Source organism: Astatotilapia calliptera, chromosome 9, assembly GCF_964374335.1.
Source record: "Astatotilapia calliptera chromosome 9, fAstCal68.1, whole genome shotgun sequence".
NCBI lineage: Eukaryota > Metazoa > Chordata > Actinopteri > Cichliformes > Cichlidae > Astatotilapia > Astatotilapia calliptera.
The window spans coordinates 9,872,276-9,889,206 of NC_137430.1; the positions used below are offsets into that span (position 1 = coordinate 9,872,276).

At 42.3% G+C, this 16,931-nt stretch overlaps 1 protein-coding gene, 1 long non-coding RNA gene and 1 pseudogene across 7 annotated transcripts; 2 read left to right on the plus strand and 1 right to left on the minus strand.

The window, feature by feature from the left end:
• Window positions 1-2,165: 2,165 nt before the first annotated feature.
• Window positions 2,166-6,955, minus strand: LOC145431032 (leucine-rich repeat-containing protein 31-like). 5 transcript variants are annotated; one of them, XM_080306328.1, is made up of 8 exons: window positions 6,688-6,955; window positions 6,323-6,418; window positions 5,457-5,559; window positions 5,210-5,314; window positions 4,967-5,131; window positions 4,695-4,850; window positions 4,151-4,421; window positions 2,166-2,896 (listed from the first exon to the last, which is right to left on the minus strand). In XM_080306328.1, the coding sequence occupies exons 2-8, from the start codon at window positions 6,338-6,340 to the stop codon at window positions 2,848-2,850; spliced, it is 867 nt and encodes a 288-aa protein (XP_080162454.1). In that variant the 5' UTR covers window positions 6,341-6,418; window positions 6,688-6,955; the 3' UTR covers window positions 2,166-2,847. The 5 variants fall into 5 exon arrangements, with proteins under 5 accessions (XP_080162454.1, XP_080162455.1, XP_080162456.1 ...); XM_080306329.1 differs by lacking the exon at window positions 6,323-6,418 and having other exon boundaries at window positions 6,688-6,939; XM_080306330.1 differs by lacking the exon at window positions 5,210-5,314 and having other exon boundaries at window positions 6,688-6,855.
• LOC145431035 (uncharacterized) lies at window positions 2,890-4,598 on the plus strand. The gene is made up of 2 exons (XR_013911407.1): window positions 2,890-3,816; window positions 4,175-4,598. It is a non-coding gene; the product is annotated as an uncharacterized LOC145431035 (long non-coding RNA).
• Window positions 6,956-7,749: 794 nt separating the features above from the next.
• On the plus strand, window positions 7,750-13,871 carry LOC145431109 (DIS3-like exonuclease 1; annotated as a pseudogene). Its single transcript, XR_013911463.1, has 7 exons — window positions 7,750-7,782; window positions 7,970-8,205; window positions 9,391-9,545; window positions 9,721-9,899; window positions 9,990-10,135; window positions 10,799-10,970; window positions 12,540-13,871. The product of XR_013911463.1 is annotated as a DIS3-like exonuclease 1 (transcript).
• Window positions 13,872-16,931: the final 3,060 nt, after the last annotated feature.

Consider the following 16,931-nt stretch of genomic DNA (forward strand, 5'->3'; position numbering starts at 1 on the left):
TCATCTTCCAGACTACATAAGACAATAGACGCCCAGGCTGAGATCTTCCTCCACCTCTCCTGTATCTCCCCCTCCTGCAGAGAGAGTTCCTGAAGAGCGGAAAGCTCCAGAGAGTTGCAGCATGGCCTGGAGGTGTCACTATCACAATCTGCGGGGAGTATGATCATTTGTTATGAAAAAAGAAGACCCAAATGCAGACTCACAGGCTGGCAAGGATAAACTAAAGGCAGCCTGTTTATTTTGGACGGAGAGAATGATATGAAATATCTGACAGGGAACTGAGAAACTCAGAAACCTATACTGGGGGATAACACTAGGAAACATGACCAGTGAAGCTGGGTGACGAAAGGAGAAGATTAAACAATAAACACACAGGACGGTTATTAGGGAAGAGGAGACGGCAGGGACAAATCAGGAGTAATGAGACAGTTACAGCAAAACTCAACATAACCAACAAAATAAAATAGGAAGCACGTGTTTTGATCGCTGGCTCCAGTCTGCATGCTGAAGCTTCCTTTGGTTACAAGATACAGAACCAACGTTAGTGTGAATGAGACTATGAGAATGTTATATAGCATTTGCTCCACTTTGAATTCAGTTTGAAGAAGTAAAGAGACAAACAAACTTAAAAGAGACCATAGGATTAAAAAAACACAGACACCGCAAAAGGACGAAACACGGGCAAGAAGCAAAGTAAACAGAAAAGGAAGCAAGGAAATAGAAAGATAAGATCCACATGAATAGAATAGACAAAATATGAGTGCTTCAAGCAAACTGTGCAGGAATAAAATATAAATAGCAAACAGCAGAAATAAATAACAAATGGGGGAAAATATGTAGGATGAACAGGAACAAAGACACTGGAGAACAAAGTGGTGAGGGTTACTCAGACCACCATTAACTGATTAAATACATGGGAACTGGCAAAGTGAGACGCGGTCACAGAGAGTGACAAGGTACAAGGCGCACAAAAAGAGGGACTGGCAAAATTAGACGTCTATCAGAAGTACAGAATACAGAGACAGACAGGCAGACAGTGAAACAAACATGGAGACAAAACCTGCTACACACAGAGACAACACTAACACGGCCTGAACATGAAAGGAAACAAATTTAGACCAGCAACTAAGAGGAAGCACTAATTTGGAAGGGAAATAATACCAGACATATGGTGCACTCTGAATATCACCAGTCTGTTGCAAAGCTAACAGAGAGACAGACAAGCATTCACACCTACAGCTAATTTAAAGATACCACTTCAGCGTCACAGCTGGGTCCTTCTCTGTGTTATAAACGACACAGAGAAGGCCCCAGCTGTGACGCCACAGTAGTTCATTTGTTGACTGATACATCGATGTAGTCTCTCAGGAACGAGGGCGAAATGCCAACGACCGCCTGTCTGTTTTCAGGGCTGTATTTGAAGCCATGCTCCAATCAGGCAAAGTTTTAAGTGTTGCACATTTCGATGGGTTTCTTTCAGCTGACATAGTTTCCATTTGGGTCATGTGGTGTTAGATACCCCAGCGTGTGGTCATAGGGTGAAGAGCCCGGACGATTAGTGGGATTTTAGGTGTGGTGTAAAAATGACGCTGCAACTTTAAAAACGTTGTTGCTTTAAGGATTAACGTACAACCATACTTGGGCTGAGTTTGACACTGGTTCTCTTCAGTAATTAAAATAGCTTTAACACATGATAAGATCAAATGTCAGCTACACTGTGACAGTCGAGGGGCCACACTCAGATATATTTATTCGCTTGTTCTCTTTGTGTGATAAGAGTTTCCATCTGAATTTAACCCCTGTGTGGGGCTGATCTTTCATTTCATTTTATTTCAAGCTCAGATTCTTTGCCTTTGGCACATTTTCTGTGACGAGACTTCAAACCATTCCCACCGTCCTTATTAATCAACATGGTGAAGTGATTCTTCGCAAGGTGATGGGATAGGAAGAGTTTCAGAAAATGAGGCCTTTTGTCTTTATTGGAGAGGTCAGTGCAGACAGGACGGATGGGGGGAAGGCGAGGGGGGAATGACACACAGGAAACGGTGTTGGTCAGACCCAAAGACAGGCGTGGGCAGTGAGGACTCTCACCTTCAGACTCACTGTCTAATCAGTCTGACAGTGAGTCTGAAGACAGAGCAACCCAACACACGTTACTATGTTCATCATCATCATCATTGTTTATTTATATAGCACTTTAAAAACACACAAGGCTGACCAAACTGCTGAACAATAGAAACATAATAGATACCATAAGAATAATAAATACGATACAATAATAAACATAGCGAAAAACAATAAAATACAAGTCAGTCAACCACTGAGTCAAAAGCCAGTGAATAAAAATGCTTTTTCAATCTGGATTTAAAAACCAGCACTGATGTCGATTGCCTAATGTGAAGAGGAAGATTATTCCAAAGCTTAGGAGCCACGATAGAGAACGCTCGGTCTCCTCTCAGTTTCAGCCGTGATTTGGGGACTGAGAGCAACAGCTGCTCAGCTGACCGGAGCGAACGAGTGGGGACATAGGGCTTCAGCAGGTGCCAGACCATTTAAAGATTTAAAAACCAATAAAAGAACTTGAAAATGAATCCTAAATTCAATTGGAAGCCAGTGCAGGGAGGCCAAGAGTGATGTTATCACTAAGCAGGACATTAAATCAAATTAATGAGACACCAAAACAAGAGCTGGAGCCCAAGACAGCCATGAAGTCACAGTGTACACAAATACACAAGAAACACAGAAACCAGCTGGGTGGATGTGGCTCGGGAACCTTCTGTTACCTTGAACGTCGGTGTTTTGAACGCTGGCTGCTCCAGTCTGCTTGTATTTGTCCAAGATTTCCCCTCATATCTTGGTTATGGTTATTTTTTCTTTTATTAAACTGATCACACTCCTGTTCATGAATAGAAAAAAACCCCATCAGTGTATTTTCACTTAAACAAGCAGCTGTTTTTTTTGCATTAAAGTTATATAAAAATGTAACAGTGCAAATTCCTCGCTGACAGTTTAACCAAAAGGCATTTCCAGTGGAAAGTAGCCGACATATCCTCAGCATAACCATGTATAATATCCACAAAACCTGAGAAGGTTGGAGAGAAGGTAGGCGAACTCTGCTGGGATCTGCGTTTAACAAAGTGTCTAAAGACGAAACAAAGAAATCTTTCTGTAAATGTTCAGATGCACAGACTGGACTGAAAAAGAGTGAAAAAGCAGCTAACGTCCAAAAATAAGAAAACTTTGAAAGAACTCCAAAAAAACCTGGAGAACTTTTGCTCAAAAAACAGTTTTGTTTTTTTTTTTTATTACAAGGCAATCTGACAAAATGTCATCAAATGAGACTCAAGACTTCTGCAGGTCTCTGCCATGACTCAATTTTTTTTTCTTAACGGCAGAAACAATTGTTCCTTTTTTACTTTGTTTCTATTTTCTCTTCTTGTTTTTATCTGTTGAACAACAAACAACATTCATGCTGATTCACATAATATCCTGTCTCTACTCTCTGGGATTTCCTCGTAGCTCTTTGATGCAAAGAACATCCATCAAACGCTCCAGCTTGTGCTCAACATCATCGTGAACGGTGATGGTACTCTGACGAGAAAATACTCAGTCGACCTTTTGGTTGATTTGTTAAAGAACCCCAAAATAGCTGATTACCTAACAAGGTATGCAGATAATTCACAGCTCTTTTCCTGAATAGCTGCTTTAAAACTCTGCTGAAAGCCTTTGTCCATTTCCAGGTATCCCCACTTCTCGGCATGTGTGTCTCAAGTGTTAGGACTGCTGCATTGGAAAGACCCAGACCCTGCAGCCAAGGTGAGAGACGACAAATATGATAACCCACACCAGCTGTGCTTAACTCTGTAAGTTCCCAGTATTCCCTGAAACCATCACGTGTGACACAGTTTACATCAGACGTGATGCAGCTGACCTCAACACTGACCTTCTTGTGGTAACAGAGACTTAAAAAAATAATAATAAAGCAACAAAGTGGGTCGCTCTTTGACAGTAAATTCCAGTGCGGTCCGCTCCAATCTCCTCAGGCTGACTCTCTTCTAGGCTCTCCTGACTGTTCCCTTTACATGTTGATGATGTGTCTTGTAAATCTGGATCCCTTTCCAGCAGGACGCTCCTCTTTTTCAGACAGTACCTGAGCTGCTCTCTCTCCTGACAGTCAGCTGTCCACCTCTGCATGGCCAGTCGAGCCAGCGCCGAAATTTGAGGCAGAGCTCGGAGCAGAGCGGGCAGCCAGGCTGAGCACGGAGCAGAGGTTGAAGGTCGCAAACTGACATCCACGTCTTCCAGAGAGCCCAGACCTCCTGCTGCAAACAGACTGCACCAACCGTTGTCTCCCACCAAGCTGTTGTAGGACAGATCCAGTGCACGGAGTGAGGAGAGACAGCCCCGTCTGCACACGGCAGCTGCACAGAGGAAGAGGACCCATTGATAACTGATCACTTTATGCCTGTTCACTTTACTGTTTTGTTCACAATGTTTCTGATGGAGACAAAAATAACACCGAATACTTTCATTGTTTTGTTTTATACGACAGCTACAGATGCTGGCAGCATGAAATAAATGAAAGAAATATCAATTTCCTTCAGGCTTTACTTGTCTTAATATACATTTATGCAGCCTAATGATCCACTACAGACCAAAAAAGAAAAAGTATAATGTCATTGTGTGTTAGTTACCCAGATGTTGCATGTCATCAGTGGTGAGCTCGCAGCTGCAAAGACGGAGCTCGCTGACGACTGATGGCTGCAGAGCATCCAGCAGGAGCGCCAAGTGACCGCCAACCACTTTACACCAGGAAATATCCACCGTGCGCAGATAGGACACCGCCAGGGCTGATGCATAAACACAAAGTTTTCACCATTTCAGGCTAGAGGGTGGAAGAGGTATTCAGGGAGAATGACTTGAAGGAAAACTTCTATAAATAAACAAGTGTGTGTGTGTGTGTTACCCAGAGCAGTGAAGGACTCGTTGCTCATGTAGCAGCTGTTGAATGGCAGCCTCCTCATTTGTGTCGCAGGGAGGGCGGAGACCAGCAGGTGGACCACACCTCCCACTTCCTTATTGGATGACACATCAAGCTCGGTCAGTGCAGTGAGAGAGGGCAGCACCTGGACTGAAAAACAACGAGTCACATGACTGCTGCAGCGAGCATGCGATTAGTGTCCGGCGTGTGAGATTGGTAGCAACTGACTCAGAGCCTCTAGATCATCTCGCGTGAGGCAACACAGGTGGAGGTCGAGTCTCTCCAGGTGTGTGACGTGAGCCAGGTGAAAGGTGAGGCGGCTCAGTCCACCAGCTAGAAGCAGCTTTACAGTATATTAATTAGAACAATGCTGCTCTCTAATGTATCTTGGTAAAGTGCAGAAAAATCTAATGTTTTATATGATACAGTGTGATTTCAGTAACATATCATAATGGAGGCTTCAGCAAGTACTTACGAAGGAAATCTTTCCTCTGCTCTTCAGTTAGTTCATCAAATACCTCCCAAAACATCTGTATGGTGGGGTGGCGGTCATGATATCTCCAACCATAACTTGTGTTCTGAAAACAGTGAAAATGACTGTTATAATCATAGAGTTTGTAAGGTCAGGCATACACTATGTTGCCAAAAGTATTCCCTAACACATCCAAATCATTCAATTAATGTGTTCCAATCACTTCCATGGACACAGGTGTATTAAATCAAGCACCTAGGCATGCAGACTACTTCTACAAACATGTGTGAAAGGACGAGTCGCTCTCAGGAACTGAATGAATTCCAGCATGGTAATGTGATAGGATGCACCAGTGCAACAAGTCCAGTCATGAAATTTCCTCGCTATTAAATATTCCATAGTCAGCTGTTAGTGATATTATAACAAAGTGGAACTAATTGGAAATGACAGCTAGTCAGCTGATGCTAAGGCTCATAGTGCACTTAAGTCACCAATATCTGCAGTCTGCTGTTGTTACAGATGTCCAAACTTCATTGGTTTCCATGGCTGAGCAGCTGCATCCCAGCCTTACACTGACAAACACAATGCAAAGCGTCAGATGGAGTGATTTAAGCATCTCAACACTGGACTCTAAAGCAGTGGAGATGTGTTTACTGGAGTGACGAATCACACTTCTCTGACTGGCAATCCGATGGATGTGTCAGGGTTTGGTGGTTGCCAGAAGTACTTGTCTGACTGCACTGTGCCAAGTGTAAAGTGTGGGCATGTGTGCACATGGCTGGGCACCAGTGCACAATACAAGGTCCATAAAGACATGGATGAGTGAGTTTGGTGTAGAAGAACTGGACTAGCCTGCACAGAGTCCTGACCTCAACCTGATAGAACATCTTTGGGATGAATTAGAGCAGCAACTGTGAGCCAGGCCTTCTCCTCCAACGTCAGTGTCTGACACCATAAATGCACCTCTGGAAGAATAGTCAAAAAATTCCCATAAACACACCTAAACCTTGTGGAAAGCTTTCCCAGAAGAGTGGAAGCAGTTATAGCTGCGAAGGGTGGGCTGACTATTATATTATACTATCATACAAAAGTCTGGATTAAGACTGAGATGTGACTCAAGGTCATATTTGTGTTAAAGCAGCCGACTGAATGCTTTTGACAGTATGCAGTACACAGTTATTGTGCTACAGGACAGCTGTGAAACTACAGCCTGTGTCTGTTTGGCTGACTGTACCTGTTTGAACTTTTCCCAGTCATGCACGTCCTGGCCGACCAGCACTCCCTGCAGCTCCTCTGGTCGAAACAGCCTCACCAAATCCTGCTCACACACCAGGAAGAAGCCTCGCTTGAACTCCTGGAACAGATTCTCCACTGATGTGTTGAAGATACCATATTTCTAACATGTTCAGGACTCAGTACAATAACTGAATGAATTTAGACGCAGGAGTCTTCCAGGTCTTTATGTTTAGTTTGGTTTTTTGCTGTGTTATTTACAGAATTACAGATGGATACCATATATTTCTTTTCATCGATAATAAATTATAGTACGGTCTAATAGAGACGTTATTTTTAAAATCAGGCGTCTAAGCAGAACACGTTCCTCAGCAGAAAACATTTTATCAGAAAGTCATTTCAGTGAGAATATTGGAATAAAGAAACCAAGCACTCCACTGTGAAACCACTGACAGTTTTCACATTAGATCACAGCCATTTATCTACAGCGGCTGGTCGGCCATCTGTTAAAACCTCATATGGACAATTCCTGTTGTTCTATAAGATGCTCTCTAATAGGATGTCTTGGATTTATTTATTATTCAGTTATTGCATTCCTGTTATGGCTGTACGCACACAGAATATTGATATGAAGTAAAAATGATTCTCTCGGGTTGCTTCTGGGATAGTGGAAAAACCAATATATTTCTAAAAGTGTGTTTAATGATTGAGCTGCCACCCAAAAATCAAGTTCTTATCTTGACAAAGCTGGATTATTGACCGCTGGTGAAACATCTGTTGTCCTGAAGGATAAGGACAACAGATGTTTCATCTTGATCTATTATATAAAACGGCCAAAACTGTGTTCAAATCCAAACTTTCTGGCTTCTTTTGGTTCCTGCTGAAGTGCTTTGGGTCCCCTCAGTTCATCCTTAGTCTGAGAAAAGTTTTGTTCTCTCTTTAAGGCACATTTCCTTTGAGCTAACTTAAACTCTGATTGGCTGTCCACTATAAACAAAAAGCATGAACAGCAGATCGGTGGAGTTTCTGTGCCCATGAGCAGAGCTGTGTGCCTGTTAGGGATATGTGTTCTTACTGGTATGATAGAGAGCTGAACGTAGGAAAGACAGTAGACTGTTTTCAGGTTGAGATTCATTCACATTTGGTTCTCCGTGCAGCATTTGTTCCGGTGGAATGGTGCATGTTCAACTGAGTTAAAGTAAACTGTAGTAAAATGTGGCCCACTGATGCATTTTCATATTCTTTTTCATTGAAGTCACGTTAGAAGCATTTTCCCTTTTCAGGTGGGTGCCCAGCTGGATGAGGAGAGGAACATTACGGCCCTGGTCCCTCGTCAGCCCCTGGAGGTCCATGAGACCGTGGCAGAGTGCATGATTTACGCCAACCACTGGGTGGCCCGCAAGATCCAGGAAGCTTTCCCCAACCAGGCCCTTCTAAGGTGTCACCCACCACCACAACAGGAGCTATTCAACCAGCTGGTGGACACTGCAAAGGCCAAAGGTTTCACCATTGACACCAGGTAATGTTTTTGACTGTTCAGTATAGAAACTGAGGAAATGCATATTGTAGTCCAACGCACATCATGTTCAGACACACAAGTGTGTGAACCTGAAATGTTTGATAACACGGGGACACACTCAGGTGTCACATGAGCAGTCAGACAAGAAGAAGACATGTTCCTTCAGCTCAGGTTGAGGTTGAAGCCAAATATGCTTCCAAACCAAAGACTAGAACATATGATGAAGCATATCTTGCCTTTGGCTTCAGCTTCACAACAGCTGTCGTGGCAAGGTCGGTCTCCCCGACAGAATTAGTTTCCCCTGCGTCGGGAGCACACGCTGGGCTGTCCAAATCACGGACAAACAGGATCCCACATTCTTGATTTTCAGTTCACAAACACTTCTTATAACGACTAACTACTCCTGAAACTTTGGAGGTTTTAGCTCTTTACACAGTAAAGTTACAGGATAAATATAATTATCAGGCAAAATGTCCTTCGTTTGTTAAAATAATCCCGTCTGATACCACGAGAGGACAATAAATATTTCATTTTCTGTTGTAACCCTTAAACTGAATGGTAATGTAACGACACTCAGGTTTCACTTTTTTACAAAACTAAAACATCACTACTTCCACGTCTGACTGTTTGTAATGGAGGCGGCGTAACCTGGATCCACACTCCGTGCCCAGCGAACGCTCGCCACGCAGGGGGAACACATGCTGTCGGCGATGCCGACCTCGGCACAACGCTGATCCTGCCGCAGTTTGTTCCCCGGTTCAAATCCCGGACAAACAGGATCCCACAGCTGTTTATGCTTTTAAACCCGTTTTGCACAGAGAGCAGTGTTGAATATTCTCACACGGGAACAAAACAAACAACTCAAATAATTAAAGATGGTTTGTTTTTCTGTTTTTTAAAAGAGGCAGTGATTTATTTAATTACAACCTGTAATCTATTACAGTTAACTTTTATTTGTTTAACTGTTTACAAAAGGTCTGAGGATCTGAGGCGTGGAATGAACTGCAATGGAGTTTGAAAACAAAATATGAATGTGCGGTTGGAGGATTGTGGGGGGGGGGGGGGTTAAACCAACAGCAGAACCGGTCCCAGGACAAGAGACATGGTGATGCAAGTAGCTTTGTGTCACTGACTGCTGAGATGAGAGGCCTCACTCATCCCTGGTTTCTGGCTCTGTTCCTTCAGGTCCAACAAGGCTTTAGCTGCCTCACTGGACCGAGCTGTGGACCCACAGGACCCCTTGGTGAACAGGTTGTTCAGAATGATGGCCACCACTGCTATGTCACAGGCTCTGTACTTCTCCACTGGTGCTCATCCTCAAGACCAATACTACCATTATGGTACGATACCGCTGCACAGCTTTTATTGGCTGCACTAGAGTTTCAGTGTGACTGTGGGTCAGTCCATCCATCACACGTCTGCACACACTTGTCCAACGTCTGTTGTTTGTGAAGAATTATTCGACTGAGAACTAGAAAGAAGGCTAACGTGCTGATATTTGCTTCGTTGTCGTAGGTCTGGCTCTGGATCGCTACACACACTTTACCTCACCCATCCGTCGGTACGCAGACATTGCCGTGCACCGCCTTCTTACCGCAGCCCTGCACATGCAGAGGGGCGTTGTATCTGGTAAAGCACCAGCCAGTAACAAAGAAGTGGAGGAAATGGCTCACCATGTCAACAGCAAGAACAGGGTCAGGGGTGTTTTATTGTTTGTGTTTTTCAATGATTCACCTCTTACTCTATTAACAGAAGCTGTGCTGACGTCTGTGTTTCATTTGCAGGCAGCATAGGCAGCCCAAATGCGATCCACAGCACTGTTTCAGTGTCTGTTTTTCAGAGAACGAGACCCTCAGACAGACCCGTGCTGTGTGGCTGACGCTGTTGTCTACTCCATTCGAGACAACGGTGTCTTGGTGTTTATCCCAGAGTAAGAACCTTCAGTCCTGTGTTTTGTTCTGCAGTCTTCTTCTTTTCCTTTGTTTAATGGAGCTGTACAGCAGCTCACAGACGGCCAACCACTCGTGTATTTTTAATAGACGAATTCAAAGTTTATGACAATGAATGAATTTGTTGGAAGATGTAATTGCACGCTAATCAATGTATATTTAACAGTATACACGCTAGTTTTATTTTCTCTTAAAAAACCTCAAAATGAGTTTTAAATTGTATAAATTTACTAAACTAATTCCTTAAACATTTATTGTGAGCAGGGAAAATCGGCTAAAACCCCGAATCTTTTCTCTACCAGGCTTTAAATAAGTTAATTGCATTGCTGAAGTTGAGTCTGTGGGGAGGGACGGTGCTTTGGAGCCAGCCTTGTGTTTGTGGCACTTCTACGTTAGCTTAGCTAACCTCTGGAGGTTGCTGCTTGTTTATTGCAAGGAAAGTGTAATTTAATAACATCAGTGTTCTCCATGCTTGTGGTGTTACAGGGATATGCAATATTAACAGTTTATTAAAATGTAACCTGTGGTCATTTTGAGAAGGCTGTAGAATCCATGTAATGATTAAAATCACAGGGCGCAAAGCAGGTTGAGTAATATCACTGAGTAAGTAAGGCTGCCTCTGACCACAGCCATGTTGTTCACAGGTATGGTGTGAGGGGGCCTGTGTATCTGAAGAACAAAGAGGGCCTGGTGGTGGTAGCGGGACAGGACGGCAGCTGTGATTGGCAGGGTGGCACTGTGCGAAAATACCCGGACCGCATTACCACCACCTCCAGCTGTGGCACCTCCACCTTCAAACTGTTTGACCACATCACCGTAAGTCACAGAAAACGCTAATCAATCATTTTAGAAGGTTTCCAGCAATGCAGCGCCTAAAGGCGACGATTCCAAATATATATGCATGAGTGTATATGAATCACAGGTTCATACGACTACTGGATCTTTTGTGGTCCAACATTAAGAGACGTTTTATGATCTTGTTGTGATAAAGTGTTGTGTGGTTGCTGCTTTGTTAGCTAATCTCAAGGTAACAAAACGTCAGTAAGATGAATGAGACGAAAATGATTCCTGAAAATAAATCATTTAAAGTTATTCAGTTTATTGTTTTTAAATATTATATGAAAACAAAAACATAAGTGTGGGGGGGGGGGAGGCTCTCCTCCAAGACAAGAAATGTAATGCTTCCAGTTTGTGGCGTTTCTACACAAACCTTTTTGTAAAGGGAGATAAAAAATGACAGTGGGCGGTAATTGTTTTCACATAAACGCCTTTAAACGCTGCACGGTCGCACTCTCTCTCTCGCACTCGATAAATGATCCATTGTTGCTCTGCACACGTTTGTTACCACAAACGTCGCATGCACTTATGTCATTGTCATGAGACACTCTTGCAAACAAACTCACGGTTTAGTAACACAGTAGAGCAGCGTGTTTACGGGACAGTAACAGTAATCTAATTACCTTTTTTGCAACAGTAATCCCTTACTTTACTCGTTACTTGAAAAAAGTAATCTAATTATGCGTTGCTGCCCATCACTGGCGTCAAGTTATATTAAGTTCAGGCATGTTACACACGATGATTGTGAGGAATAAGTGCATGTGATTTAAGCAAAAAGAGCAGGAAACATTACCCTAAGGTTAGCTAACAAAAAGAAACTGAAGTAACGGTGTGTTATTCTCACATCTTTGGCTTTAAGACATGAAAAAGTGACAGAGTACTGCTGCTTCCACTGTTATCAACATCTTTTCTTTCTTTCATGGACTTATCCTGGGGTCATAAATGTCAAAGGGCAAAGGCAATGCTAACAACATAGCTTACTGATGGATGATGATGGATGACACATGTGGCCAAAACAAGATAGAAAGAAACATTAGCCCAAACACAAGTTGTCCACCACAGCATTGACTGCTGTCAAGCTATGATCATATCAAACAAAGAGATGATGATGATATTCAACAAACAAATCAACAAAACAACAACCTCACTGTGACACTTGACCGAGGTCACAGTGTTAATGAATGTTTTTCTCCCCCTCTGCTCCAGTCTCCACGTCGTGTGAATGTTAGAAAGCACAGTAAAGAAAGTTCGTGTACGGATGGATGAACGTTTGTTACATTGGATACGTGTGTGTAACATACGTATCCAATTTATCCTATTTATGAACAAAATTGTGGCACAGTCGGAAACTTCTCCACTCTACACCACTGTCTACTTAGCTGTGACGCTGCGCACAGTGCTGAGAGGACTGCTGTTATATATTACGTCACAAACCTTAAGTGGGCCTGTCTTTGCATAGCATTCCATTAGACTATTTTCAGTAGGTGCCATTACTGTGTAGTGATCGAACTGAGGAATACTGTGACTTACGTTCTCTGCTCTCTTCAGGTTCGTATTTCTGTCCACTCTTCAACTTGCCACGCTGACCGTCTAAACCTCGAGGTCATCAGCAACAAGCCTCACCACAGTGCCAAGTCCCAGCAGCCCAGCCCTCAGGGCCGCAGTCAGCTGGTCAAAGAGGTGGTGCGTCAGAATGAAGAGGCGCTGGCTCAGGAGAAGACAGCCCGGCGCCCCAAACTCTCCAAAGAGGAAAGAGAGTTTCGTCAGAGCAAAACTCCCAGTCTGTACTCTATTCTGGAAGAAATCAGAGAGTTGGCTCTGATGGATCTGGAAAGGGCTTCACGCCTCCCGGCAACAACAGCATAGAAACGCTGTAGCCCAGCTTTACCTCCAAGCAGACACTTGTGAGAACTGCACGCTGTGCGCTAACAGAACGGTGATCATTGAAGATCACTCGTGCTGAGTCATCCAGGTCATTCTTGTAGCTCCAGATTGTGTGTGGACAAACCACACGAGTGTGTGAAGTCACAGGAAAGCAAACACAATATTAAGTAAAAACATGTCCCGCCATCTTTTTAGAAACCAGAGTCAAACCGAATCAGTGGATACGTTTTGTAAAAGTTAGTTTTTAAAATCACATCAAGTTAAACTTAGTTGTAAGGAGGATAGGGAACGTGTTAATGCCAGTGAAGTGTCAGCAGTTACTTTGACAAGACCTAGTACTCACTGCAAATGTGGTTCAATCCTGCAGGAAACTAGTCAACTGCAGCAGGTTAAAGAAGTCTGGTAACAAAAGGCTTTTCTCTCAGCACCAGTGATCTCAATATCTCACTGGTGGGATCAATGTCTTGTGTAAATTAAATGTCTTGTGTTATAGAACCATTTTTGGTGAGTTCACACATATTGTACTACCTGTGACCACTTCATACAAAACCCAGCACGAGTATTGTTCTGGAGATGATAAAACGTCCACTCGTCCATTTTCTTCTGCACGTCCTGGAATCTGTCCCAGCTGTCATAGGGTGAGAGGCAGGATACGCCCTGGACAGGTCACCGGACTGATAAAACTTCATGTCACTCATTAGCAGACTTTAAAATAAACCCGTAGAGTAATGAACACACCTGAGGTTGGTTGTGTTGGAAGTGATGTATAAAACTAGGATGTATTTATCTTATAGTTTGTATATCAAGAGCCTGTATAGAAGACACCAACACCAAGGACATTTTTATTGTTTGAACTGGTAAATAATCAGAAGCGTTTTTTGGTTTGTGGATTTTAAGATTGTTTTCTAGAACTACCAACAGAAATATGAACTGTACATAACTATTTCAATATGTGTGCAGTGGCCTGTAATTAAAAATGGTGTTTTCATTAGCGCAGATGGAGCCACTTCATCGTGTTGCGTTTCATGTCCCTGCAGTAGCTTAAGAAAGAACTGTTCATAATTGAACGAGCACTTAATGCTTGGAAGAGGGTGATGGTCAGTTGACAGCTCACATACTACACACACACAGAGGCCTTTTATAGAAACATGTTTGCAACCAAAATTCTGCCAATAGTGAAACTGGAGAAAGAAGATGCATCAGAGCAGGAACTGTGGATCAGTTCAAATATTTTTCTGTAACAGATACCAACACATGGTAAATACGTTTAGGATTTGGACTTTTAAAAATAAGAAAAACATTTATTTCCATTGATTATAAATGTCTTTGCTAACCCAAAGCTGACGTCACAGTAGGAACATGTGCTCAAGATATAAACCACCAGAAATGCACAACATTACTCGAATGAGCAGGCACGAACATTGGGAAACCTTTAAATCTGCTCACTGCCAAAGCTTTTCAGCAGAAACTGCTGCACGTGAACTTTAATCCCCCTCTACACAGTCGTTGCTGAGCTGTTGCTCAGGGCTGAGGCCGGTCTCAGCCTCAGCGGGCTCAGAGTCTTTGGGGGGAAGCGGGCTGGTTTGTTGCGTGGAGGTGTTGTTGGAAGGCTCGAGGTCAGGATCTTCTACAGTTTCATCTCCATCAGTAGAACCTTTGATGACATTTGGTGAGGATGCAGCTGGAGGTTTGTCTCCTAACATGTCAGCAGTCTGAGAGGCTGAAGGGCCTGAAAGGGTTGAGAATTAGAAACAGTGATGGTTTCAGTCAACACAGACACACTCAGTCTACTACGATTTATAAAAGACAGGCAAAGCTGAGATAATGAAAAATGAAACTGTAAACTGCAGGGTTCAAACTCATTGTTCAGGGTCAAATTTAAGCACTTTAAGCACTTTCAAGGTCCATTATCAAGCTTTTCCAGCACATTACCAAAAAAACAGTTTGCATGTTCCACTTTGCATCACCTCAGTAAGACCATGTAAAAATTAAAACAAATCGTCTTAGGTTGACTTAAATGTTCTTTGTTCCTCTTTTGTTAAAACAGAGAAAAATGCACCACACAAAAATACTGAAAAAGGAAATGGTTGTCTTATATGCATATAGTGCACAAACTCAAAAAACTCATTTCTCTCAAAAATGCAGATGTGCAAATGTGAACAAATCAACTTGTTAGAGATGCTCATCTCCACTTGGAAAAAACAACCACACAAAAGAAGAAATCTGCACAAATGAACAAGTCTGCTCATCAGATATTGATGCTTCTTTCCTACGTGACACAACAACAGGAGACAGATGTTTGGTACTTTAACTAGTTAAGCACCCACACCACCAAAAATGGGGGAAAAGAGAGGAGATCACATTTAATCGGTTATAACACGAGGTCAGAAATATAAGTGCAGACATGAGTGTCCACAGAAGCCTCTGAATCTCAGCTGTAAACCATTTCTACAAACACCAAACAGTTAAAAGAGCAGTTACATCACCATGAATCTGTGGACAGGTAACATCCATATTTTGATTTATGATTTTCTGGAGTTAAATGTGACCCAAAGTATATTTTATAGCATATAAGCTATAAAATACTTTTAAAAATTAGGTGAGGGAAATAATCATTTTTTTCTATGTTTGAGTCCCAGTAACTTTGACATAGTAACATCTGCAGTAATATTTACCCCTCTGATGACAGCTCACAAGCGTTAGCTTTATTTTGATACCAAGACTGTTTACACAGAGTTTGTAATTGCAGAGAAATACTCCATTTATTTTGGCCTCTTCATTTTCGAGCAGGAAGCTCAGAAAAGCCCTGGGGGCCTAACAGGTCAAAGTTCATTCCCAATAAAACTAACTGTGAGATGTTTGACTACATTGCTCTCTGGATTATTGTTACAGTCCTAAATGATCAGCTTTAAAGTGTTTGTGCTAATAACACCATGTACAGTAAGACAGGCATGGAGAACAGCACTGACGGGAGGCTTTGAACAGATGACACACTCAGTTCAATTCAACATATAAGACTTTAAAAACGCACAAACATCGACCTAAAATCTATTTATTCAGTCCATCACCTGTCATAGAATTATGTCAAATAATAATGTATTGTTCATCTCCCTTAAATAAACAGGCAGCCTTAAAGTATGAAACATTCATTCATTAAAACACTAAAATGTGTCTGTCGTCTCCGTGGCTGATAGAGCCCCACAGGCATCAATGTGAGCTTAAAGCCATTTATAATTTTTAAATGGTTTAATGTGTCGGTGCTCACGATAAACACATTTTGAATGAAAGCCAGGGAACTTCAGCAGCACAAGAAATGGCTTCTTTGTGCCCACATGCATCAGTCCCTCTTTTTACCAGTTTTTCTTTAAGGCTTAAGTTGGCTAGTTAAGTGTCGGACTAACGATTAAAGCTTTCACTTGAGTGAAGTCACTAATATTACTGCTACTGCTAAGTAATGTTAGCCAAGTTTAAAGCACACTGCATAAATCACCATGCCATAACTAACTGCTGTGCTAGCACTGCCGTACTCTATCACACTCAGTGCATTTCAATCATTTCTCCAGCAAGTTTGATAGCTAGCAAAATAATAATCATAGTTTTAAACATTAGCCTGTGTTATGTACACATACTCGAAATTATTTACTGTCATGTGACTCAAGAGTACAAATTCCTTCAGTGTCGTTTTCCATCGAACACTCATTAAAACAGCACGAACCCTGAAACTGCTTATTAAAATAATATGTATGTAAATAATAGTATGTTGCATTATAAAAAATTAAGCTTTTGACTGCCCTCCAGAGTTCACGTTAACTTCAGATCTCTGGAAGCTACACTACCCGAATGATGTCAGCTGTTTAGTTTCTATACTGGACAGAAAAAAAAAAAGGGGGGGGGGGGTGGATTGGCTCCTCTTAAGGAGGACTAATGACTAAAATGTGAAAGTTTAAAGTCGATGAGTAAATCATGCTCGGGTAATACAATGGAAACGGTCTCATATCACCATCTAGTGTTATAAACTGTAAACACATTTTTATGGGTGAAGGCTCATAATAGAGA